At 36.3% G+C, this 25,285-nt stretch overlaps 2 protein-coding genes and 1 long non-coding RNA gene across 7 annotated transcripts in view; 2 read left to right on the top strand and 1 right to left on the bottom strand.

Annotated features, from left to right (window-relative positions):
* Positions 1-11,103, top strand: part of ptprz1b (protein tyrosine phosphatase receptor type Z1b) — a 32,162-nt gene extending 21,059 nt beyond the window's left edge. Inside the window, exons 13-31 of one of the 4 annotated variants that reach the window (XM_039667645.2) lie at positions 824-1,294; positions 1,791-1,935; positions 2,439-2,530; positions 3,356-3,441; positions 3,769-3,789; positions 3,961-4,057; positions 4,158-4,240; positions 4,537-4,671; positions 4,823-4,957; positions 5,040-5,203; positions 5,850-5,985; positions 6,073-6,219; positions 6,305-6,398; positions 7,435-7,508; positions 7,592-7,720; positions 7,807-7,956; positions 9,037-9,179; positions 9,265-9,400; positions 10,211-11,103. In XM_039667645.2, coding sequence (XP_039523579.2) covers positions 824-1,294; positions 1,791-1,935; positions 2,439-2,530; positions 3,356-3,441; positions 3,769-3,789; positions 3,961-4,057; positions 4,158-4,240; positions 4,537-4,671; positions 4,823-4,957; positions 5,040-5,203; positions 5,850-5,985; positions 6,073-6,219; positions 6,305-6,398; positions 7,435-7,508; positions 7,592-7,720; positions 7,807-7,956; positions 9,037-9,179; positions 9,265-9,400; positions 10,211-10,345 — 2,573 coding nt within the window. In that variant the 3' untranslated portion in view covers positions 10,346-11,103. The remainder of the gene's footprint in view (positions 1-823; positions 1,295-1,790; positions 1,936-2,438; positions 2,531-3,355; positions 3,442-3,768; positions 3,790-3,960; positions 4,058-4,157; positions 4,241-4,536; positions 4,672-4,822; positions 4,958-5,039; positions 5,204-5,849; positions 5,986-6,072; positions 6,220-6,304; positions 6,399-7,434; positions 7,509-7,591; positions 7,721-7,806; positions 7,957-9,036; positions 9,180-9,264; positions 9,401-10,210) is intronic. The other 3 variants (XM_039667647.2, XM_039667646.2, XM_039667648.2) reach the window with 3 other exon arrangements.
* Positions 11,104-12,233: 1,130 nt separating this feature from the next.
* Positions 12,234-13,476, bottom strand: ndufa5 (NADH:ubiquinone oxidoreductase subunit A5). The gene is made up of 5 exons (XM_039667867.2): positions 13,367-13,476; positions 13,005-13,049; positions 12,720-12,836; positions 12,533-12,598; positions 12,234-12,410 (listed from the first exon to the last, which is right to left on the bottom strand). The coding sequence occupies exons 1-5, from the start codon at positions 13,385-13,387 to the stop codon at positions 12,309-12,311; spliced, it is 351 nt and encodes a 116-aa protein (XP_039523801.2). The 5' UTR covers positions 13,388-13,476; the 3' UTR covers positions 12,234-12,308.
* A 1,650-nt stretch (positions 13,477-15,126) lies between these two features.
* LOC120476701 (uncharacterized) lies at positions 15,127-22,163 on the top strand. 2 transcript variants are annotated; one of them, XR_016150113.1, is made up of 5 exons: positions 15,132-15,564; positions 16,535-16,634; positions 17,229-18,669; positions 19,809-19,908; positions 20,942-22,163. It is a non-coding gene; the product is annotated as an uncharacterized LOC120476701 (long non-coding RNA). The 2 variants fall into 2 exon arrangements; XR_016150112.1 differs by having other exon boundaries at positions 15,127-15,564; positions 16,535-18,669.
* The last annotated feature ends 3,122 nt before the right edge of the window (positions 22,164-25,285 follow it).

Genomic DNA, 25,285 nt, shown 5'->3' with positions numbered 1-25,285 from the left:
ATATGAAGAGTTCAGATGCAAAAGCCTCTAAATGCCATTTAAAATTTTCTTCTTTAATGATGATTTTTTATCAAACTTGTATATTTAAGTTCAGTAATTTCACTTAAATGACATCGCCATTTAAGTGAAATTACTGAACTTAAATATACAAGTTTGATAAAAAATCATCATTAAAGAAGAAAATTTCAAATGGCATTTAGAGGCTTTTGCATCTGAACTCTTCATATATAGTTTCAAGTACTGTTCACAAGTTTTGACAGTTCCAGAGAAACTTTCTTTAAGATCTAGTGGTTAATTTGTTTCCAAATGAAACCCAGATGTGAGACTTTAGAAATATCACCCACAAATGAATACATTGTCATTTGTACAAATGTTAATGAAAAGTTACGACTTATAGGTAACAAAAACATACAGATTTAATAAACCAAACCTGTATTTCTAAATATGTTACTCCTGTTTGGGAATCACTGTTAATAAGTAGTCAAACTTCCAGAAAAACAATGTGATGGTGGTGCAATTGTGTGCCACAAATACTCTCAAAAAGCTTAACTGCACCTGCTGGACTCTCTCTTCTCGGCTGGTTGGCTCACTCTTCAAATGTTGAACGCGGTGGCGGTTCCTCTCTTGCTCTTGTGCATTCAACCTTTGCCTTCTTTCTCTTGCGCATGGTGATGGCGCCCCCTTTGTGGTGGCTTTAGGTATTTCAAGATATGCTAGACCAATTTGATTGGTTTTGCTTCTTCAAAGCACTTCTTTCCTCCGTCTGAAATGTTGTTTTTAGCGGAGAGTTGAAGTCTTAACTCTTTAGACGTGTTTGTTACAGCCACATCGCTCAATAATCAAAGGCTATCGACGGCTCGAGATGCCACAAATCTCAATGTATACTCCACCCGCTACCCAACCGTCTTTTTGGATGAGGGATCTGCCCAAGTACCTTCTTCGGACGGGCAGGCAGAGTTCAGTGGATCAGGGTCCGCGATCTTCCTGGAGGAGCTCGACCGGGAATGGGAGCTCGGACAAACCCGATCGGCTCCCAAAGACTCCGATCTGAGCAAAACTGGAGATGAAATTAATGAAGGACTGTCCTCTACTTTCTACTTTGAGAGCAAGCGAGAGCATGCCACCACTGAAGACCCAGAAAACCAGGCTTTACTCTCATGGGTGACCTGGTCAGCTGAATCTGACACTGGCTCAGGTCAAGGAGGGTCAGTGACCTCTCAAATAGATGATATTCCCATACAACTCATAATTCCTGAACTCACTATCCGAGAGTCAGAGGAAGACCAGAAAACAGGTAAAACTCGTACATGATGTCAAAACATTTGGAGAACGAAAAGCATGACTGGCCAAAGCAACCAGTAGGCGGGAATTATGCAAATAATATGTAACATAATGATGTAACTAAGTCACAGAAATAATGGCAGGACAGGCAAGTGTTTTCTGTTGGAAAGATGAACTACTATTGGCGTGGACTTTGTGCTTGGTAACTCCCCAGATCGTTTACATGCGCAAACGGCTATATTAGACACTAAAAGGAAGGTCAAATAATAGGTGCCCTTTAAGATATTGCAGTGAATGTGTTTTTTTATTGAGGGGAAGCACATTAAATGCTTTTATGAGTAGGATAATCCAACCGCTAGCTCATAGAGAATTATATTATTTCGCATGTAAACATAACCACAGATTTTTTAGCTCCTTGAATATGTTTAATATTACGTCATGTATTTTACCATGAAATCGCTCATTAATGGATTTATTAAGGACTGTTTTGCTCCTGTTTCCATCATCAGAGGCGAGTAACAGCAGTCCGGAGTCTCGTATCGGGATGGTGGAAGGAACAGAGAAAGAGAAAAGGACCGTTGTTCCTCTGGCTGTGATATCCACACTCACTACCCTGTGTTTGCTGGTGCTGGTGGGCATTCTCATCTACTGGAGGTATTAAATCTTCAAACCCAGTCAGTGTGTGAACGTTTGCTTTGAGATTGCACACACTAGATTCACCCGCTCTAAAATCTCACAAACTCACAAAAACATGTCCAGGTGACATTTCACCCATTTTAAAGGTGCAGTGAGCGATTTCTGTGAAATATTGTTGATATTTGAAACCAACCCAAACAAACATACCCCTCCCTTCATTGCTCCACCCCCAAAATGCATGAACATGCAATAGAAGTGTAGATTCCTCTTTATCATAGCTAAAGCGAAGCTAAATAATTATTTGCAAAAAACAAGCGAAGATGGTGACGGAACGACAAGGAAGAACCAAAAATGAACATACAGTACACAAGAGTTACAAGCAAGGATTTGCTGTTAGCCGCCAGCATCACATCAACTCATGACAAACAATGACACACAATTTTTTTTTTGTAATACTTATTATTTTCATTAAATTCTATTCATTTTAACTGTAATAAAGTAACTGCATCTGTATCTTATAGGAGATGCTTTCAAACGGCACATTTTTATGTTGAGGACAACAATTCAGCCCGTGCCATATCAGCCCCATCAACCCCTCTTCTGCTACCTACAGGTAACAAACTTACAGTCCCATTCAGACAGATTATTATTATTATATTATTATATTTCTTCTTTCATGTTCATACAGGTATTTATTTATAAATTTAAACAAACAGCTATTTATTATTGTTTAAGTTATTTATTTAAAACTAAATAAATTAATTATATATTTATTAAATACAATTACTTACAATTACTTTTATAATAAATACAAAATATTACGTATTTATTAAGTAATTGTGCTTTTAATAAATAATTCTATTTATTATTCATATTTATTTGTTTGTATATATTTCATCGTATTTACTTTAATTAAATAAATTATTTATTTTTCAATGAATAACTAATAACTAATAAAATAAATTTGTTATCAAAAAGCACAATTACTTACCATCATTTTTAAAATAAACTAACTTATTTAAGTAATTTTCATTTTTACACATTTTATTTATTGAAGTAATTTATTGAATAAATACAAATAAATAAATAAATAAATAAATAAGTAAAATGATGATTTATTTAAAAATACAATTACTTACAATTACTTTTATAGTAAATAAACAAATAAAGTAATTATAATGTTTTTAAATAAAGAATTTTATTTGTTATTAACATTTATGCATTCATTTAAACACAAACAGTTATTTCTTATTTCCTAAAGTTATTTATTGAAAAATACAAATAAATGAAAAAAATAAAAATACAATTACTTATATTAGTTTATTAGAAAAGTAAATGTATTTAAGTAATTGTTTTTTGAATAAATAATTGTATTTATTATTAATAATTTGATATCTATGTTTGTATTTCTAAATAATTGTTTTCTTTTTGATGCCAGAGGATAATGAAGCTCTCCCTGTTAAGGATTTCGTGAAACATGTTGTTGATCTTCACGCAAATCACATGTTCTCCAAAAAATTTGAGGTACTTGGGATTTTTATCACTCCTTAGCACAGTTTTCTTGACGTTTCAAAATACGTAACCTTAAATGCATCCTATAATGCCATGTAAAAATATAAAACAGTAGATGTATATGAGTGCTATAGGGCGGCATGTAAACAGGTGATGTGGGAACACTGTTCACTGTGGCTCCACTGACTGCATGGACACCCACACAGAGCGAAAGCCCTGTCTAAACCCGGCTGTAGCATGAAAACACATGCAAACGTGCCTCATGTACCTGTACCTGCCTCTCTGTTTGTCCTGGACTTTCATTGTGCTTTTCTGCATTCTCACCCCCTCCCTTATTAGATCTTGAAAGAGTCTTACGAGGTAAGACACATCTCCCTTGTTTAGTGTTACTTATTCTTTTGCATTGTTGTAATTCTTCTGTTCATTGTATTGGCGTGTCAGTGTTGCTCTTTGCATGGTTAGTGTGCATGATAAAGTCAAATAGTTAGGTAATGGTTATGATCTGAGTTATGCTTGAAACTTTTCTTCCAGGAGATTCAGGGCTGTACGGCGGACATCAGCATCACTGCGGACAGCTCCATCCACCCAGACAATAAGAGCAAGAACAGATACATTAATATCCTGGCCTGTATATCACTCATCCATACCAATTAAAGATATGTACACGCATTTATAATTAAAAAAACAAAAAAAACATGACTAACAGTCTTCTACTTTTGTACTCTCAGATGATCACAGTCGAGTTAAACTCTCTCAAAACTCTGACAAAGATGGAAAGACAGGGGACTACATTAATGCCAACTATGTGGATGTAAGTGTACACTATATTTGATATATATTTTTTAAATAATTTTTCCATTTTATTAGTCAACAATCACACATAATGATGATTTAGGGGTTGTCACTGATGAAAGTTTACTGGGTTTGTGTTGCCTATATAAACTCCAATTGTGAGATTAAAAACTCATAATTATCGCATTACTCTGTGGAGGAAACAAGCTTTCATATATATCCCAAAATGGGCAAATATTTGGGATATTAATCGGGCTGTCACTACTAGTGTTGGTAGAAAATGACCACGGTCTGTTTGTGAATGATTCTCTTTAGGGCTACAATCAGCCGAAAGCGTATATAGCCGCCCAGGGGCCACTGAAAGGCAGTCTGGAGGACTTCTGGAGGATGATATGGGAGCAAAACGTTGGTGTTATTGTCATGATCACTAACCTGGTGGAGAAGGGCCGGGTAATGCTTTTCATCATTTGATTTAGATGGTTTTGGGTGACAAAATATCCAAAATTTGATGTAAAATAATGATAACGTGGTGTAATAACATAACTAAACCAATGTTATTTAAATCTCATGAGGCTGGTGTGTGTGTGTGTGTGTCAAACAGAGAAAGTGTGATCAATATTGGCCTCTTGAGAATCAGGAAGACTATGGATGCTTCCTAGTCACGTTGAAGAGCACCAAAACTCTTGCCTACTACACACAGAGGACATTCGCCTTAAGGAACATTAACATCAAGAAGGTCAATAGCTACGCCTTACATCACCGCCACCAGAAAACCTTCTCCGTTCTCAACACTTTTCGTTGTCTTTTTCCACCACTAGGGCTCACAGAAGGGCCGCAGTCAGGAGAGGACGGTGCTTCACTTTCATTACACACAGTGGCCCGACATGGGCGTCCCAGAATACACTCTTCCCCTGCTGTCTTTTGTGCGGGCGTCCTCACAGGCCAGGACAGCTGATATGGGGCCTGTAGTGGTGCATTGCAGGTAGACACCAGTAGTTATTAAGCATAATGTTATTGTGGTGTGAAGTTACTGTGAATCACAGACAGTATTGGATGAGAATAAAATCTGAACTAAACTGAGCTGGATAATGACAATATGGTCTTCTATCTATAGCACTACTTTATTGATGAATCGAATTAATTTCATAAAAATTCACACTGGTATTGTATTGAACTGAATCAACACTTGAGCTGAATAATGACTCTATAGAGTATATATAAACAATGTATTTTAAGTTTTATTGCAAAATATGCACATATATTCAATTATTTAAGTATTCTGAGAGCGTAGGGAGACTCTGTTATGTCATTTGCTGTGTTCATGGGAGTGGGCGGGACTAACAAACTTGTTCTGAATCTGATTGGTGGAATTTTTGTACAGGATCATGGGTAATGTAGTTTTTCACCATGAAGTCCACTCTTTAACATGATTATTTTTAAAACTAAGTTGAAATAATGTGGGCTGACGGCTTCAACAGAAGCAAATACGTATGAGTTATGGTTAAAAATCTATTTCCCTATGGAGAAATTGAAATGAGTTTTTACTTCTGGAACTGACTATTGCACTTTATTGTCTTCTGTAGAACTGCTTTATAGTTGAAATTTATGTGTGCACTTGTGATCGGCAGTGCCGGTGTGGGACGAACAGGAACATACATTGTGATCGACAGCATGTTGAAGCAGATAAAGGAGGAAAGTACAGTGAACATAATGGGATTCCTCAAACACATTCGCACCCAGAGGAACTACCTGGTACAGACAGAGGTATGACATCCTACCATATTTCATACTTCAGGTTGTGTCACGTCACATGCAACACGACACATCCATCGTATTTGTGTGTGTGAGCAGGAGCAGTACGTCTTCATCCATGATGTTTTAGTGGAGGCCATCAGGGGTAAAGAGACACTGGTCTCATCGAGTCACATTCACACATATGTATCTGATCTCCTCATACCGGGACCTACAGGAAAGACCCGCCTGGAGAAACAGTTAAAGGTGAGACCTTTGGTTTATTAAGCCCCTCTTAATCATTATTACTCTGAACAATTGATCCAATTGGTCTTCCCTGTTGTTCCTGTAGCTGGTCAGTCAGAATTGTGCAAAACAGAGTGACTACACAGTGGCTTTGAAGGAGTGCAATGCATCTAAAAACAGGACGTCTTGTCTTATGCCTGGTGAGTGTGTGCAATATAAACATTCATTCATTTATTTGTTTATGTATTTAAATACTGAATATTTATTTAAAATATTTAATGTATTACATTATTTATTCAAATAAATATTTGTATTTATCATTAAACATTTATGAATATATCATTAATATATCATATTTATTTATATACATGTATAAATATTATCTATAAAAATGAAAGTGATTTTTTAAAAATCTGTATATTTATTTATTATAACAAAATTATTTATTATAATTACGTATTTATTGTTATTATTTACTTTATTTATGAATATATCATATTTATGTATATGTTATGGGTAGTTATTTATTTAATTTATTTAGTCATTTATTCATGTATTCAATTACTTTGAATATTGATTGTTTTTTAAATAAATAAATAAACATTGTTATTGTTAAAAAATATGTCATCACATATATATATATATTTATATATATATATATTATTTATACATTTATTTATTTACTTATTTAAATACTGATTTATAAAAAAATAAATATTCATTATATAATTTATGTATTATTAATTTTAATTTTGTTTATTTGAAATATTTAATTTTGTTTATTATATATATATATATATATATATATATATATATATATATATATATATATATACAGTATATAGTTTTTATTTATATGGTATTTTAATTAAATAGTTTATTTATTTATTTATTTATTAAAATGTGAAAGGGTAACCTGTTTTTTTGCCAATAATTATATTCAGATTAATTCTTAAAAAATTGTATCACTGTTATTCTGAAATCTAAAGTAATCTCCTAATTTAGCAATGCAATAAGAATTTATTTGCCAACATTTTTATGAGAAACCTAATCCTAAATTCCTTATGATTTCCACTCCCTATTCTTTCTTTTTTTTTTTTTTCAGAATTTGTTCAAGACCCCTTTTTTAATGTGTTTTTGAGGATGTCTATTATCAGTGAACTCATTCAGTGACTTAATTTTGTGAAGTGTAATGGTTCATCTTTATCTTCTCATGTGCTCCCATCTGTGCCTCAGTGGAGAGGTCAAGGGTCAGTCTGTCCACAGGACCTGGAGAATCATCAGACTACATCAATGCCTCTTATTTATTGGTAAGATTCTGGTTCTGATGCTCCTTTTCATATTCCTTGGTGGGATTCAATGGTGTGATTCGATGAGTCTGTACCGTTTACAGGGGTACCATGAAAGCCGTGAGTTCATCGCTACCCAGAATCCTCTGCCAAACACCATACAGGACTTCTGGAGGATGATCTGGGATCACAATGCACAGATCATAGTTTCCCTGCCTGATACACTGAGCTTGGTGATTTACACACACATTTATACACATCTGTAGTTCTATACACATCACTATTTATTATAAGGCATCTTATTTCCTGACCGTCACAGACCAGAGAGGGAGAGTGTGTGTACTGGCCCACTAAAGAACACCCAATCAGCTGTGAGACCTTCACTGTGACCTTCAGAGGTGAGGACAGCGTGTGCCTGTCCAACGAAGATTCGCTAGTGGTGCAGGATTTCATTTTGGAGGCCCTAAAGGTGAGAAACTTATTTCATTTATGTGGCCAGAACTCACTGTGAATCTCACTAAACCAGTCAAGAACATGCTGGAATCATATTTCACCCCAAAATCAACACAAAAATATTTCTATTTTGCATAAAGAAAATTCATTTAATTGCATATTTTAGTGTGATTTATTATTTCTGTGACACATCCCAATTATCATTACCAAAATGCAAATAAATCAATGAATATGTATATGGTAGTTTGTTGTGCTGCCTTTGATTACATTTTATTTTAAGGTGATGTAATTACATTGTACTTAGTCAAAAAAGTACTGAGTATTATTAAATTAACTACATGTACTTACTAGGGTTAGGGTTGGAGTTTTGTTTTAGGTTAGTTGCTTGTAATTATGCATAATTTACTGTTATTACTAATATATTAAGTACATGTACATCATCTAAAAATAAAGTGTTACCCTGCCTTTTAACTTAAAAAAACAAACATTTTATGTAAAATATGAGAATGATTTGAAATGTAAGAAACTCAAAACATCTGGAAACAAAAATTACAATTATGACAGTGTATAATGAATTAAAGAAAATGAATTTATTGGCACATTTTAATAAAAAAAAAAAACATTTGTTTTCATGACAATTAAACTCATTGTACAGTCCAATTATCATTACCGAAATGTAAATAAATAAATAAATGGTTTTATTTGTTGTACTGCCTTTTAAATACAATTTTAAATAAAAAGTTTTTATTATAGTAATGTAAAGAGAATCTAATGAGAGTCATGGTGTGAAATGTAAGGAGAAACTCAGGTTTAGAAAATCTCGACACAGTGAAGTAATGATAAATGAAAATATTGTATATAATTAATTTAAAATTACATATTTCATTACAGTAAACAGGAATATTATAATGTAAAATAAATGTCTTAGTGGAACTAAAAAAGGCTTTATGCAAAATGTATTATCTTTCTGTTGATTTCGATGTATTTGTGAGATTATTCAACTCAAACAAAAACATTTAATATTTCAGTAATTCCAAGAAAGTTGCATTTAAGACTATGGATTAACAGAACTGTTTTGTGTGGCCGTCTGTGACAGGACGATTACGTGCTGGAGGTGCGTCAGTACCAGACGCCCCGCTGGCCAAACCCCGACAGTCCCATCAGCAACTCCTTTGAGCTCATCAACATCATCAGAGAAGAAAGCTCACGGCGAGAGGGACCTATCATCATCCATGATGGGTAGAGTTTCATTTTATTTACAAAAATGCAGAGGCTATATCAGTCAGGGGTATGTCATTTCTCACGGGTGCGACCTGCTGTTCAGGTCTGGAGGGTCGAGTGCTGGTTTGTTTTGTGCCCTGACCACCTTGGTCAACCAGCTGGAGGAGGAGAACAGTGTGGACGTCTATCTGACCGCCAGGATGATGAACCTCATGAGGCCGGGGGTCTTCGATGATATTGTAAGAGGACTGTAATATTAGTAAAATGATTGTCCTGTTTTGTTTGCAAGCACACATACAGTATCTATCTACACATTCTTAAATCAGGATACATTTACTTGACAAGCAAAATGGAACCTTTTTTTCCTGAAAAATTGATCAAAAGTGAGTTATTGCTTAAAACAAGAAAAAAATATCTGACAATGAGGGTAGTAGAATAATCTTGTTTTCCCTATGAAATATGTATTTTTTCTGAGCCCATTGGCAAATATTTTATAATATTTTTAAATATTTTATATTACAAATAGTTTACATCAGAATTCTGAGGGGGGAAAAAGTTAGAATTGTGAAATATAATCTTGGAATTACAAGGAAAAATGTAAGAATTGTGAGAAAGAAAGTCAGAATTGTGAGAAATTAAGTTAGAATTGTGAGATATAAACCCAGAATTGCGAGGAAAATTTATTTGTGAGATATAAACCCAGAATTGCAAGAGATAAGTCAGAGTTGTGAGCAATTTATATATGAAAATGGGTTTTTTTTACGTGGATATGATACGCAATTTTTGCGTGCATTTGATACGCAGTTCATTTGCACACGCACCCCACACCACTACTAAACCTACCCTAACCAACCAACCAATCCTATGCACGTAAAAGCTCATTTTCGTGTATATATATTGCACGATAAACACACTGCGTGCTATAGAGACGCATTTAGTGTGATTGGGTTAACAAGCCAAGCTAAGTGACAAAATCATTTTTGCAATTTATACTTTGATTAGAAATGAATGATAAAATGTGCATGCTTGACATCTTCCTGTGTGTGCAGGAACAGTATCAGTTCCTCTATAAAGCGATCCTGAGTTTGGTGAGCACTAAGGAGGATGAGAGAGCTCTTCACTACTCGGAAAACAACGGCACGGTCCCCGCCAACCCATCGGAGAGCCTGGAGTCTCTCATGTAGCGATACAGGTCCTTCACACAAGGAATTGTACATTGAATCATGAGAAAGTAGTTTTGCTTGAAACCCTCCCAAAGTCTCTACACGGACTATATGGGTACAGGATATACTGTAATTTGGTCTTTTATTGTGCCTTTTTGTTACCTTTGTACTTTGATATAATATTATTGTTGTAACTAATGCCAAAATTTCTACTCTTTGGAAAAACAGTGACTTCTGTATTGCTGTTGGTGTGTTAGGTTTAGTTGGACATAACTGTTGACGAAATATTTATAAGTAGCAGGGCAAAAGATTTCATACGGTATCTATTTTGGGGGTAAAAAAAATCTTTAGATAGAAAAAAAGCGTTCTTGAATGTAGCCTCCTAGAACAGAAGAGAGACGTGTGATTCTAATATATAAAACATCGGTCACACCGACAGACCAAAATACATTTATATGACTAGTTTCTTTTTTACTACGTTTGCTTTTGTTATTGTAGCAACTGAAGGATTCATTTGTTTTTATGATAGAAATTGAATGATTTTTCAAATGAATTAGTTGATTTGTGTTGTAACAGACTTTTTCATACACTTGCTCATTTCTGTTAACACATCCTTTTAGATCTTAATCAGCAGCGAATCTCACCATTCTGTTATTTATCTCCATATTTATCAACCTTTATTTCAACTGTCTTTTAGGGGTTTGGTCAAAAACTAACACAAGACGCACTTGGATAAAATAAAGAAAGCACAATAAAAATAAACAAAACAATTTCTTCTACATTCTCAAAGGCATTTCTTCATTTTTCCAGTGAGCATCCAGACTGCTTAACCACAAAATGTAGTTGACATGAAATACTTTTGGTAAGTGCAAAAGTGCACTTTTGCAAGATATTGCAAGTCCAATATTACTAGACTAATAGTAATGTGAATTATAATATATATATTATAAATAGTATTTTTTTTATATAAAAATTATTTATGGTATTGATATGTTGTTTAGAAAACCCTTTTTCCTCTTTATATGACTCTTTTTTTTTATTCAGATTTGCATTTATTTATTGACCTCTGACATTCATTTTCAGCTTTTATTGGACCTTGAGTTCATTCCAAGTGCTGCTGCACAACGTAGGCAAAAGGCTACAAATTTAATTTCATTTAAGATTCTATAGATTTTTTCTAAGTTGAATGGTCCCTCATTGAGGTAAGTATCATCTCTCATTGCCTGTTCACACACATTTTAAAATGACCGATTCTTCAATAGATTTCTCATATTTCTGATATAATCTTTTCTATAATATTACATTTTTATATAAATTCAGTGGTGGAGTAAAAAAGTACATATACTTGAGTACTGTACTCAAGTACACTTTTTGAGTATCTGTACTTTACTTGAGTATTATTTTTTTGTGTGGAAACTTTACTACATTTGAATGACATATCTTACTTTTTACTCCACTACATGGATGTGTACTTTTGTTGGGGTGGTAGGAGTGGTAGAGTGGGGAGTCAATTCAGTTCTTTAATTTCTATAGGTTTTATAACATTCTAAAATCATTTAATTCCACAGATACTACAAACTGGTAGGTGTATTCAATTGGTTGCTTCAAAGGGCATAAGGTACTGTAAGTATTACATACAACAACTATAAAACAATGCATTGACATTTACTTTTAATACTTAAGTACTTTGAAAAAAACGAGTACTTTTACTTGAGTAAAAATCAAAAAAATCTTTACAACTTTTAGAGTAATATTTGCCCTATAGTATATGTACTTTCACTCAAGTAAGGAAGTTGTGTACTTTGTCCACCTCTGTATAACTTTTGTGTTGAAATTAATTAAATGTATTAGAAAATGAAGAACTAATAAAAATGAACTTCCAATCTATAACAACAGTAAAACAAACGGCCAACTTAAACAGACAGTGTTTATTTATTATTTAATATAATATAGTATATACATGTACATAAACATCATGAGGACTTCAGATGGGCCATTTCCACTGGCTGGTCGGTGCTTCCTCTACGAGTGGTTCCCATGGTTTCCATTCCGTCATCTTCCTGGACAGTGCCAGTTCAGCCTCAGCCTGCGGAGACACGGGACGGACACAATAACCGCTGAGGTACAACAAATAGTTCCAATGTTGCTTCAGAGCATTCATTTTCTATAAACTCAGTTAATGACCCAAAGGCTTTGGGATCTTCTCACCTGTGCAATAACCTCCTCAATCTGTCCACCATTGATTTTCTTTGCAAGCTTTTCCACATCTGGCTCCTTTATAGAACAAAAATGACATGTACAAATCAACACAATCTCTTACTCACTTATTCAACAGTTAAAGCCAATCTAAATCTCAGTCTTTTACTGCAGAGGAAGTACGTTTGAAATGTCTTACGGCTTTGACGTGATTGAACCTCTCGTTGATCAGTTGCTCAGTGTATTTCCTGTAAGCAGCGTCCTGAGGCATAGTCTGAAGAGAGCCTAGGATCTTAGTGTACAGAATCCGAAGACGCTTTAGGACAGAGAACAACTCTTCAATAGATTGCATTTGACAAATAAGTAAAATTCCTCGAACTCAAAACACACAATGACAAACAAAATACTTTATTTGTATATGAAAGAAAATACTGTTGTACAGAATGGCGATGAATAATAAAACGAAATCAAGAAAGACGTTTACTTCATGTGGATTGTGGGAGACTGCAAGGCCAACCAAGCCTGTGGTCTGAAAATAAGACAAAAAATAAGATATTAAGAAATTACTACACATATGCATATTCGTATAAATCTCACTCTGAAATGTCAAATACACAACTTAATTTCCCATGCATGACATGTAGAGCTGCACAACTATGTGTATTTACTGTATACATAATAATTCATTGGCCATCACAAGCCTTCAAAACAAAACACGACTGATGCATTTAAAGACTAAAGACAAACGTGCAGAAATATTTAAACGCTTTAGTATAGACACGAGCTTCGTTTACGAATACATTTCACTAGTTATTATTAATATATTTTCATGACCTCCCCACGTACCTTTTTGATCAAACCAGCCATTTCTTCCTCTGCTGCGATTCAATGACGCAACTTCCGTCGCCTGAGTGTGACGTCCGTGCTCGCTCATATCTTTCTTCGTGGCTGCATCCGAAAGCTTATAAATGCCCAATAGACATATATACACATAGACATATGTATATGTCTATGATAAATGCCGATATATGCTGCCTTCAGAGGATGCATTCCAGGGTAGGAAAGCTTTAAGGCACGTCCTAATCCAATGTTATATTCGCCTCCTGTCTCCTGAGATGAGAGAAACCTTCATCTTTTTTTTTATTTTTATTTATTTATTTTTTTCCAAAATTATATATTAATACATTAGAAAAGAGAAACCTTCATCTGATCGCTTTAAAAGCAGGATAGATGCATTAGAGATGGTTGGATGTAACTTATCCTTCGAGTGCCAGTTTCTCAATATGCTTTAAAAGTATTAACTGCTTGTAAAGTGACCCATATTTGTTTTGACCACTGAAAATGTGTACGATTAACCAATTTTGCTCATTGATATCTTGGGAAAGGTGTTTCTTTTTTGTTGTTGTTGCCAATTTGGAACTGTCACAATATGATTCAATAAAGATTGCTACGTCAACAGATTTCACTAATAGACCTCTGTGTAAAAATAAAATAATTTTGCTTCCATCTTTCTAAAGTTTTTTTTTTTTACTCCCTGTAGTTTGGCTCCAAATCTCAGGCCATTTCGACCCTTTAAGTTACAAAATAGTGGATTATTAAATCTATTCCATTTAATATTTTGGGTTTCGTCACTATTTATGTTTTTCTGTCTTCAGAAAAAATATATATATTAACAAAATGATAAAATTGAGGTGAATTTTGTTTTATTTGACACAGCCTATAATCTTTGAACAAATCCTTGAGTCCCCTACTTTTTACTGGTCATACATTATTCTCGCAATGAGGATTTGACCTCGTTGACCTTATTATTAAAATGTAATATTTGTATTATTTCAATAATGTAACTGACTAATTTTTAATAATGTGTTGTACATGTGACTCAAACAATCCAGGTCCGGTCCTGAGAAGAAACATTGCAGATTTTAAATCAGCTAAAAATTACTCACAGCAGAAACAATGAAGTTCAAAAGAACACAGATAATGTGCAAGAACTTACTTCGTGATTAATATTCTCAAGTAAAAGACTGTAATACAGATTAGAAACAAGTGATAAAACTAATCTAAGAAAATCCTTCCACAATCTCTTCAGGTTCTGTGGGTCAGATGATCAACTGCTATATGCAAAGTCCTGAGTTCAAATCCCACCAATGTTTTTGTTAAATTGTTGCCCATAAATCCAGCAAAGAGTCCCAAACATCAGTTTTTAATATGAAAGCCACGGTGGATCTACTGGTTAAACGCACGTTCTCTGGTGGTGAAGCTGGGATAGAGATGTGGGTTCAAACCACAGCTCAGCGTGTTGAAAATCAAACAACAGAGACTCTGTCAAAGTTTTAACTGCTTTATTGGGCAATCAGGTCACTAGTCAAATACAAGTTCCAGCACACGTCTCAGCAAGGGATCTGTGGCTCACCGGTAAGAGCGCTGCCTCACGGGTTCAGAGGTTGCTGTGTCGATCCCAACCAGTCAGATCTCCGCGATACGAGTGAATGCTGTGTGTGTGAAGAGGACGGCCGGGGACGCTTCGGATAACCACCTGAACCCCGCCACCATGGCCAGCAGGTGTTATGCTTCTTAATGTAAACATTTTGTGCTAAATTTAACACAATAAAGCCACAGATCTTGATAACAAGTCTTGATTTGCAACGGTGTAATTCACACAAATCACCACAGGAGGGCGCAACAGACTCGATTTGCAATAGTGTAATTCACACAAATCACCACAGGAGGGCGCAACACTTTTATATTTATTAGACTCGATTTGCAACGGTCTAATTCACACAAATCACCCCAGGAGGGCGGAACACTGTATTTATTTAGCAGAATGACAGAAACCGAAGCGCAGTTTTCATCCGCTCCACTAGGCGGCGTGAGCGGGCCTCACTGTCAGAGCGACTCCTTCGGGTCCTTGGCAACACTGACGCTTGTTGATGACAGACGCTACAACATGTGCACATGACAGGCACACAACTGGACATATTTCAGCAAATAAACCGACATACAGTCCGATAACATGCGGGAATTGAGTGTCATTTAACTTCTCGGTAAGTAACTTTGGACATAAAGTGAATTTCTTTTGTAAAATGATATCGCGACGCTTTATGTTTTGTATAATTGTATTTTTCACTGATGCATCGTTCTGCTGAAATGTCATCATAGCAGGGCTCGTCAGTGTAATGTTCATGGTGTCTGTAAACTAAATGTTGTTTAAGCTTGTTATGAAAGCATTCGCGTCTTCTATAAAAAGAGAAAAAACTCGTATTTTTTTCTCAACACACTCTCAGACCTTTAGAAGGGAAAATTAATCGGGTGTTGCTTTACATTTATAATCAGAATGATAAGGAATGCTGTTTTTATGTGTGTTGTTATTGTAGTCTTACTGTAGGTAATATACTGGATTGATGTTTGTTAATAGAGTCAGTTGCTCTGATGTTTCTGCTGCTTCATGCTTGTGTAGAGCTTTAGTGATTTTACTTCTAATGAAAACCATCATACATACAGTCCAGAACAGAACAGAACAGGGTTAAAACCGTGTGCTGGAAACCAGCCTTTTAGGATTATTGTAAATTTAAAACTTAAACTAGTCCCAATTATGGTTGAATCACGGAAGCTACACCAGTTATTTTGTCAAGAGATTTCTTGTTTATTTTTGTGTTACATTGATGTGTCATTGCACACAATACTTCTATGCAAACTAAATATAGCTCATCCCACATCCCAAAGAAAAAATACTAAAAAATAACATTAAGCAATACAATTTTTGTTTTCAATTATTCGTGTTTATTTGAAGGAAAGTACACTTTAATTTGAATTGAATTAAAAGATTATTATTGATACAGCCTTACTGAACTATACTATATTAATATAATAGTTATATATTTTCACACTGTACAACTTTAGACTTTTAATTCTTCCATTTCCTTCTATTGACTAGTCTTTAGACTAACTTTCACATTCTCATTTATAGATGTTTCTAAAACTAATCTTTTTTTTTTTTCATGTCTTTCCTTACAGAAGGAATGTGTTTGGACCATTACATCCAGTCATCAGAAGCAGAGCTGAGGGACGTGTGGAGAGACATTGACTGTAATGATGGACTTCTGCTGATGGACAGGTATGTACATGCTTATGTTTTACTGTGCTAAACATGTAGGTTCCCATCATTTTCTTTTTGGAGTGTGACCCCTTTAAAAAGCAAATGATGGGAACCTAAATAGGTGGGGAAGGGACGGCGGGGCAAAATTTTTAGACAGCTAATTTTCATTGTATAAAAAAAGCATAACCCCTGCTGTACATTGTGGCGGGGCTCGGGGGGGACCCGAATCATCCCCGCCCCTTCACACATACAGCATTCACTCGTATCGCGGAGATCTGGCTGGGATCGAACCAGCAACCTCTGAACCTGTGAGGCAGCGCTCTTACCTGTGAGCCACAGATCTCTTGCTGATACATGTGCTGGAACTTATATTTCACTCTTCGAGTCCTGTGATTTTACAATAAATCATGCTGAGGTGGGGATCGAACCCATGTCTCCAGTGCAACCCATCAGACGAGAACGTGTGTTAAGCCACTGCACCACTGTGGCTTTCACACTGAGATCTGGTGTTTTGGCCACTTTGTTTTTATATAATCACATCAATTTTACGTTCATATCTCATTTACTAAAGGAAAGCCTTTGTGCGTATATATTCACACACTCATATTGCAGAGACCCGGCTGAGATCGAACCAGCAACCTCTGAACCCGTGAGGCAGCGCTCTTACCTGTGAGCCACAAATCTCTTACTGATGATGTGCTGGAACTTATATTTCACTGTTATCCTGAGAGTTTCCAATAAAGCAGTTAAAGTGAGATTCAAACCTGTGTCTTCGTCAGTCTTGTCCTCAGAGAGTGTGTGTTTATCCGCTCGCCCATCATGGATTTCACGTTGACAGCTGTTTTTTTGGGCTCCTTGTCTAATGAGAACTATTGAAAGTCAGCAATAGTGGGACTTGAACTCAGGACGCTGTGATCGAAACACAACTCTTTCTCTCCTGAGCCACTGAGACTGCTGAGATGAAGAGCATTTTCAACCGGTTTGATCCAGAGTTTTGTGTTAAATGATGAATAACTTTAACATACATGGATCTGAAACAGGACTTTCTGGTTGGTAAGGTTCACAACTATACGCTGAGCCTGTGAGTCAATTATGTTGTTTTAGATTTCAAGTTTAAAGTTCTTAGCGTATGTAAAAGATTATCGTCATTGATTAATAATTCATTGACTACTCAGATCTATTCTTATAAAAAAAGTTTTTATTTTTAAGTTATTCTTAACTGTATCAGTGTGTGTGTGTGTGTGTTGTGAATTGTGTTGTCCTATCGTCTGTCTATATAAATGCAAAAAAAGTCAGATCTAAAATTATTTTAGCCCTCCTGTGGTGATTTGTGTGAATTACACCGTTGCAAATAAAGTCTAAAAAACATAAAAGTGTCGCCCTCCTGTGGTGATTTGTATGAATCACACCGTTGCAAATAAAGTCTAAAAAACTGTGCCCTCCTGTGGTGATTTGTGTGAATTACATATAGAGAGTAAAAGAAAAGTGGTGATTTGTGTGAATCACACCGTTGCAAATCGAGTCAAATAAACATAAGTGTTTCGCCCTCCTGTGGTGATTTGTGTAAATTACACCGCTGCAAATTTCTTCTGTCCTCTCTGTTCTGTCCTTCTGTTAAAATACATACATACATAACGTTACACACACACACACACATACAAAAAAAACTAGGCTTTCTCATTCTAAAGCAAATCATTATTTTCTGCACCACAGAGCTTGTCAAACATGTTGCTGCTGCAATTTTACAGGAACTTTAATACAAAGTCTCAGATGTGATCTCGCCACTGTAACCCGACGAGAGTAAAGTGCAGTTTTCCTCCGCTCCTCAAGGCGGCAGAAGCGGATTCTCCTTCAGTCTGACGCTTCTGCTGCTTGACAACATGACGCTTGATGACAATCACAACAACATGAGCAGATCCTGCAGATGAGAAGATGACAGCTCTTAATGTCACTTTAACAGCACATATTACAGCTCAACCGCAAATAAAACCGACAATCAGACGCAATCAAACGACACATAAATGAGGAACCGAGTGCGACACAAGACTCACCTGTAAGTAACTTTTACTTTAGCATGAAGTCAAGTAAGTTCTCTTGTCAGTCGTTATTGTAGCGTTACCTTTTTAATCTTTGAATGAATCGCCCTCTGATATTCACACTGTAAAGTGTAATAAGAAGGACTCAGTTGATATTGCAGTGTTTTCTGGGTGTATGTGAGAGTCAGCAGGAGTTGTGTCTTGTGTGAAGCTCTGATGTTCTCCTGTTGCTTCCTGCTTTTATTCTACTTCCTGTTATGACTGGGATCTGAGAGTTTAAAATGGTATTTAATTCAAATGTCATAATATTACTACAAGCATCAAACAATAAAAGTAAAGAGCAGTGACTAGACACTTTGCAATTGGTTTTCTTTGCATAGCATTTCTAATATTGTTCTGATGTTTTGTAGGTTTGGCTTTCTGTGAATGGGGAGTTAGTTTTTAGTTCTGTGTGTTCAGTGTTTTTAGAATTGTGTGTGGCCTGTAAGACGGTGATTAAGTTGAATCTTTAGTTGTTGTTACATGTATAAGATTCAAATGAATCGTCCTCTGATTTATGTGTAGTGAAGTAGAATAATAAGCAATTGTTTCTAGTCTCTTTTGTTATTAGTTGTCTTACTTTATGTAATAATAATCTAGTGGATTGATGCGTGTTAATAGAATCAGTTGATGTGTGTGTGTGTGTGTGTGTGTGTGCTGCTTGTATTGTATCGTAGAGATGCAGTGCCTTTCTTCTAATGAAAACTGTCAGGATCAATCCTTGTGCAGGAACATGTCTTTTAGGGTTACTGTTGTGTGAAGGAAGGTTTCATCTTAAAGTTATAACTCCACTTGGGCAGTTCTTTACAGTGTACATGTTTAAGCATCAAGCGTCAGCGCTCGCACCGAAGGCTTTATTTCTATTCAGTGTTTGTGTCCATTTGTAGCCTGTAAAACTGTAATTCAAATCATAGATTATTATTGATACAGCCTTACTGAACTATACTATATTATTATAATAGTAATATATTTTCACACTGTACAACTTTAGGCTTTTAATTTATTCCATTTCCTTTTATTAACTAGTCTTTAGACTAACTTTCACATTGTCATTTATAGATGTAGAATATTGAGTATTTCTAAAACTAATCTTTTTTTTTCTTGTCTTTCCTTACAGAAGGAATGTGTTTGGACCATTACATCCAGTCATCAGAAGCAGAGCTGTGGGACGTGTGGACAGACATTGACTGTAATGATGGACTTCTGCTGATGGACAGGTAATGTACATGCTTATGTTTTACTGTGCTAAACATGTAGGTTCCCATCATTTTCTTTTTGGAGGGTGACCCCTTTAAAAAGCAAATGATGGGAACCTAAATAGGTGGGGAAGGGACGGCGGGGCAAAATTTTTAGACAGCTAAATTTTTAATGTATAAAAAAAGCATAACCCCTGCTGTCCATTGTGGCAGGGCTCGGGGGGGACCCGAATCATCCCCGCCCCTTCACACATACAGCATTCTCTCGTATCGCGGAGATCTGGCTGGGATCGAACCAGCAACCTCTGAACCCGTGAGGCAGCGCTCTTACCTGTGAGCCACAGATCTCTTGCTGATACATGTGCTGGAACTTATATTTCACTCTTCGAGTCCTGCGATTTTACAATAAATCATGCTGAGGTGAGGATCGAACCCACGTCTCCAGTGCAACCCATCAGCCGAGAACGTGTGTTGAGCCACTGCACCACTGAATTTTGTCTGTATCATGTTTTATTTAATATTTATTCAAATGTATCTGAAGGGAGGAATATTACCTTTTTTTGTTGTAATTTCCGCCTACCCAGATCTAAAGTCCCCCCATACCCATATGCAATGCTATAAATGCAAAATTCCAGTGTAATATTACAGAAAATTACATGGAATTCCAATTCCATATTACAGAAAACCCTTTGTCATTTCATAAAACACTGTTGAAAGTGGTAAATATTTTAGTGTATGTTGTCTGTGTTATAATAAACAAAAACAAAAAAAGACGCTTTTTGATTTTTAGGTTATAAATTCATTTTTGAAAGTGTAGATCTCAGGCCCTGTGTGCTCTAGCACCATGCAGACAGTTTTGGTTGATTCCAGCACATGTCAGCAAACACTGGAAAAAAGAATTATGTCTCTATCATATTGTAAGGAAGAGTTATTCTAAAGCACCCGAAGGGTGGTAAAATACCTTTTTTTGTCATTCAAGTATCCAAGTTCCCCACCTGACGCTTTTTACTGCCTAATATAACAGACACAGTGTCCTGTGTTTCTCTGCCTTCAGACAGACTCCAGCTTCTCTACATAGGACAAGTGTTTGGAGAATCCTGGATGGAGAGCAGGCATGTGTGCATGAAACCAGAGACCAGATTAATGTGTTCATGTACCCCACCTTGTGGACACTAAGTGTATCTGCATTAATATATGAAAACAGCATGAAGAGGAAAGAGATTTTAAAAAAAGTCCCTAATCCTGCTCCTGACGAGCCACTTTCCTGAGTTTATCTCCAACCCTGTAAAAAAACGCTCTAGCAGCTGAACAATAAATTGTTGTTTTAATGAATGCTGTTGCTAAACTAAAAAAACAACCACAATGAACCATATCAAACATCACAAATGCCGTGGCTCAGTGGCTAATCATTTGTCTTTCATTCAGTTCTTGGTCCAAATCCCACAGTTGCTAATATTTTTATCACAGAAAACAAAGCCCTCAATAAACTCAAAAGAGTTCAATAAATAAATGGTTGCGTTTGAATCTTAGATTGCCTATGTTAAAATGCATATCCAACAAACTGCACCAAACAACAGATGATATTGTGAAAGCCACGATGGTGCAGTGGTTAAACACAACACATTTTCCAACTCTTCCTAATCAATCACACCTGAATCGACTCATCAGCTCGTTAGTAGAGACTCCAAAACCAGACATATATGGGTCAGATAAGAAAGACGTCGAGGGGTGTGCAATGTTGGTGTGGCTCTTGGAACAGGTTTGTAAAATACTTGTAAAATATTTGTAAAATACTTGTAAAATACTTGTATAGCTCGTAGAAGGAGTCTGTATGTTAACTTGTTGTTTTGGATTGACATCAAAGTGACATTTAATTCTATTTTGTAGCTTGATTGATATCTTACAGATGCTGTTGCATTGGTTTAATTGCTCATAAAATGAGCATGCGTTTTCACCTCCTATGATCTATATTTATTCTATAAACAATCACTTTGTTTCTTTCTGAGATTTGTAGCTTCCTAGGGGAAGTTATTAGTGAAATTTGAAGTGTTTCTGATTGTCTCACTGCTGTCTGTTTGTAGGGATCTCTTGGTTTGAGCTGCTGGAGGTCATGAGGAAAAGCAGTGAGTGACTTTGCATGGAGTATTTTGAGAGGAGCAACCGCCGAACTGTTATGCATCTGAGCCTTTTCCTGACTCAACCTGTTTCTGTTTTGAACTGGCATGTTTTTGACAATGATCTACTTAAGTTTGTGTCCAATAAAATGGTAAATGTGACATTTGTGTGCTGTTCATGATTTCCAGCTGATCTTGGCTTTCTAAACATCAAAACCTGCTGTTACTGACTCTGTTGATCAGTCAATTAACTAATTATTCAGATGATGTGTGGTTTAGTTTGTCTATTAATTTGGACAAGCTGTGACTGATTTGCAATTTAATGATTGCCAAGATAAAACAGACCAGTTAAGATTTCCTCATTACAAATCCAGTTTATTAATGTATTTGTAGTCTGAATTTTTCAGCATGTGTGTAAGTGGGAATGCCTTTCAAGTGCTGGTTGGTTTCCCCATGAAAGCAACAGCTGAGATTTGAACCTTGATGGAGTGCAGGTACAATCAACAGTAAAGGGGAGTGTCCATAAGCCATGACAAAAGGGGGAGTGTCCACAAGCCACGCCCAGATGGGGGGAGTGTCCATAAGCCACGCCCAAAAGGGAGGGGTGTCCATAAGCCACGCCCAAAATGTTGACTTAGGCTTTTTGGGAAAAATTTTACAAGTAATTTTTCGAAAATTTGGACTCCTTTTACATAACCGCTGCTCGAGATTGTCTTGGAAGTCCCAGGGGGAGCGGTTGGGATATGTACTCCCCCCTTCGTGTCCTGCCTTCTCTCATCCTGGTCATGACCTGATCCGCTCAGTTTTGCAGCTTGTCACAGCTCACGACTGGATGTCCTTCACGCAACCATGCTTCACATACCAGGCTGGGGTTTGAACCCAGATCCTTCTGACCCCAGGAGGACATGCTCAGACCACTGAGCCACTGGTACTTCCACTCTTACTTATGAATTTTTGGTAATTTTGTCTTTTTTATTTGTTGAAAAACCATTGAAGCTAAACACCACAAGAGAGAGACTCGAACCTGGGTTGCCCACACCAAGATCAAACACTCAGACCACTGAGCCACTGGTACTTCCACTCTTATTTATGAATTTTTGGTAATTTTGTCTTTTTTATTTGTTGAAAAACCATTGAAGCTAAACACGACAAGAGAGAGATTCGAACCTGGGTTGCCCACACCAAGATCACACACTCAGACCACTGAGCCACCAGCACTTCTACTCTTACTCACCAATTTTTGGTAATTTTGTCTTTTTTATTTGTTGAAAAACCAATGAAACTAAACACCACAAGAGAGAGACTCGAACCTGGGTTGCCCACAACAAGCTCTACCGCTCAGACCACTAAGCCAACAGCACTTCCACTCTTACTCATCAATTTTTGGTAATTTTGTCTCTTTTATTTGTTGAAAAAACAATGAAACTAAACACCGCAAGAGAGAGATTTGAACCTGGATTGCCCACGCCAAGATCTAACGGTCAGACCACTAAGCCACTGGCTCTTCCACTCTTATCTGTCAATTTTTGGTAAATAAAAATGTCTTCATGTGGTGATTTGTGTGAATTACACCTTTGCAAATAGAGTCTAAATAAACTTAAAAATATTTTGCCCTCCTATGGTGATTTGTCTGAATTACACCGTTGCAAATCGACACGAGTCTAAATAAACACAAAAGTGTTTCACCTTCTTGTGGTGACATTACTGCAAATCGGCTTAACCCACCTGCCGAGATCTTCGTGAACTACATCGTCTAACGAGCTAGTGTAAATGCGCTACACTTCTGTAAGAGGGTGAGAGGAGAAAAACGAACTTCCAAACAGAACTATTTACACTATCTATGTTCCGTCCTGTCTTCTGTTCAAAATTCAAATAGATATATTTGCAAATAAAAACACCAAAACAATATAAGTCCAATGAATGTAAAAGTGTTTCGCCCTCCTGTGGTGGTGATTTGTGTGAATTAAACCATTGCAAATCGAGTCTAAATAAACATAAAAGTGTTTCGCCCCCCTGTGGTGATTTGTGTGAATTACACCGTTGCAAATCGAGTCTAAATAAACTTAAAAATGTTTCGCCCTCCTGTGATGATTTCTGTGAATTACACTGACGCAAACGAAGTCTAATAAACATTAAAGTGTTGTGCCCTCCTGTGGTGGTGATTTGTGTGAATTACATCGTTGCAAATCGAGTCTAAATAAACTTAGAAATATTTCTCCCTCCTGTGGTGATTTGTGTGAATTACACCATTGCAAATCAAGTGTAATAAACATAAAAGAGGGTCGCCCTCCTGTGGTGATTTGTGTGAATTACACTGACGCAAACGAAGTCTAATAAACATTAAAGTGTTGCGCCCTCCTGTGGGTGATTTGTGTATATTACATCGTTGCAAATAGAGTCTAAATAAACTTAGAAATATTTCTCCCTCCTGTGGTGATTTGTGTGAATTACACCATTGCAAATCAAGTGTAATAAACGGGGTCGCCCTCCTGTGGTGATTTGTGTGAATTACACCGTTGCAAATCAAGTGTAATAAACATAAAAGAGTGTCGCCCTCCTGTGGTGATTTGTGTGAATTACACCGTTGCAAATCGAGTCTAAAAAACATGAGTGTTGCGCCCTCTTGTGGTGATGTGTGTGAATTACACCATTGCAAATCAAGTGTAATAAACTTAAAAGAGTGTCGCCCTCCTGTGGTGATTTGTGTGAATTACAACGTTGCAAATCAAGTGTAATAAACATAAAAGAGTGTCGCCCTCCTGTGGTGATTTGTGTGAATTACACCGTTGCAAATCGAGTCTAAAAAACATGAGTGTTGCGCCCTCCTGTGGTGATGTGTGTGAATTACACCATTGCAAATCAAGTGTAATAAACTTAAAAGAGTGTCGCCCTCCTGTGGTGATTTGTGTGAATTACACCGTTTCAAATCAAGCGTAATAAACATGAAAGAGTGTCACCCTCCTGCAGTGATTTGTGTGAATTACACCATTGCAAATCAAGTGTAATAAACATAAAAGAGTGTAGACCCTCAGTGGTGATTTCTGTAAATTACACCATTGCAAGTCAAGTCTTATGAACATAAAAGTGTTGCCCCCTCATGCGGTGATTTTAGGCCTAACAAATTCAGTCTTTTTACCGCAAATCAGCTTAACCCACCTGCGGAGACTTTTGTAAACTCCGTCTAACGAGCTAGTGTAAATGCGCTACACTTCTGTAAGAGGGTGAGAGGAGAAAAACATAAGAACTTCCAAACAAAACTATTTACACTATCTATGTTCCGTCCT

Source organism: Pimephales promelas, chromosome 24, assembly GCF_988280905.1.
Source record: "Pimephales promelas chromosome 24, fPimPro1.hap1.1, whole genome shotgun sequence".
Classification (NCBI taxonomy): domain Eukaryota; kingdom Metazoa; phylum Chordata; class Actinopteri; order Cypriniformes; family Leuciscidae; genus Pimephales; species Pimephales promelas.
Note: the sequence above shows the minus strand (reverse complement) of the source record. Positions and strands in the feature narration are given on the sequence as shown.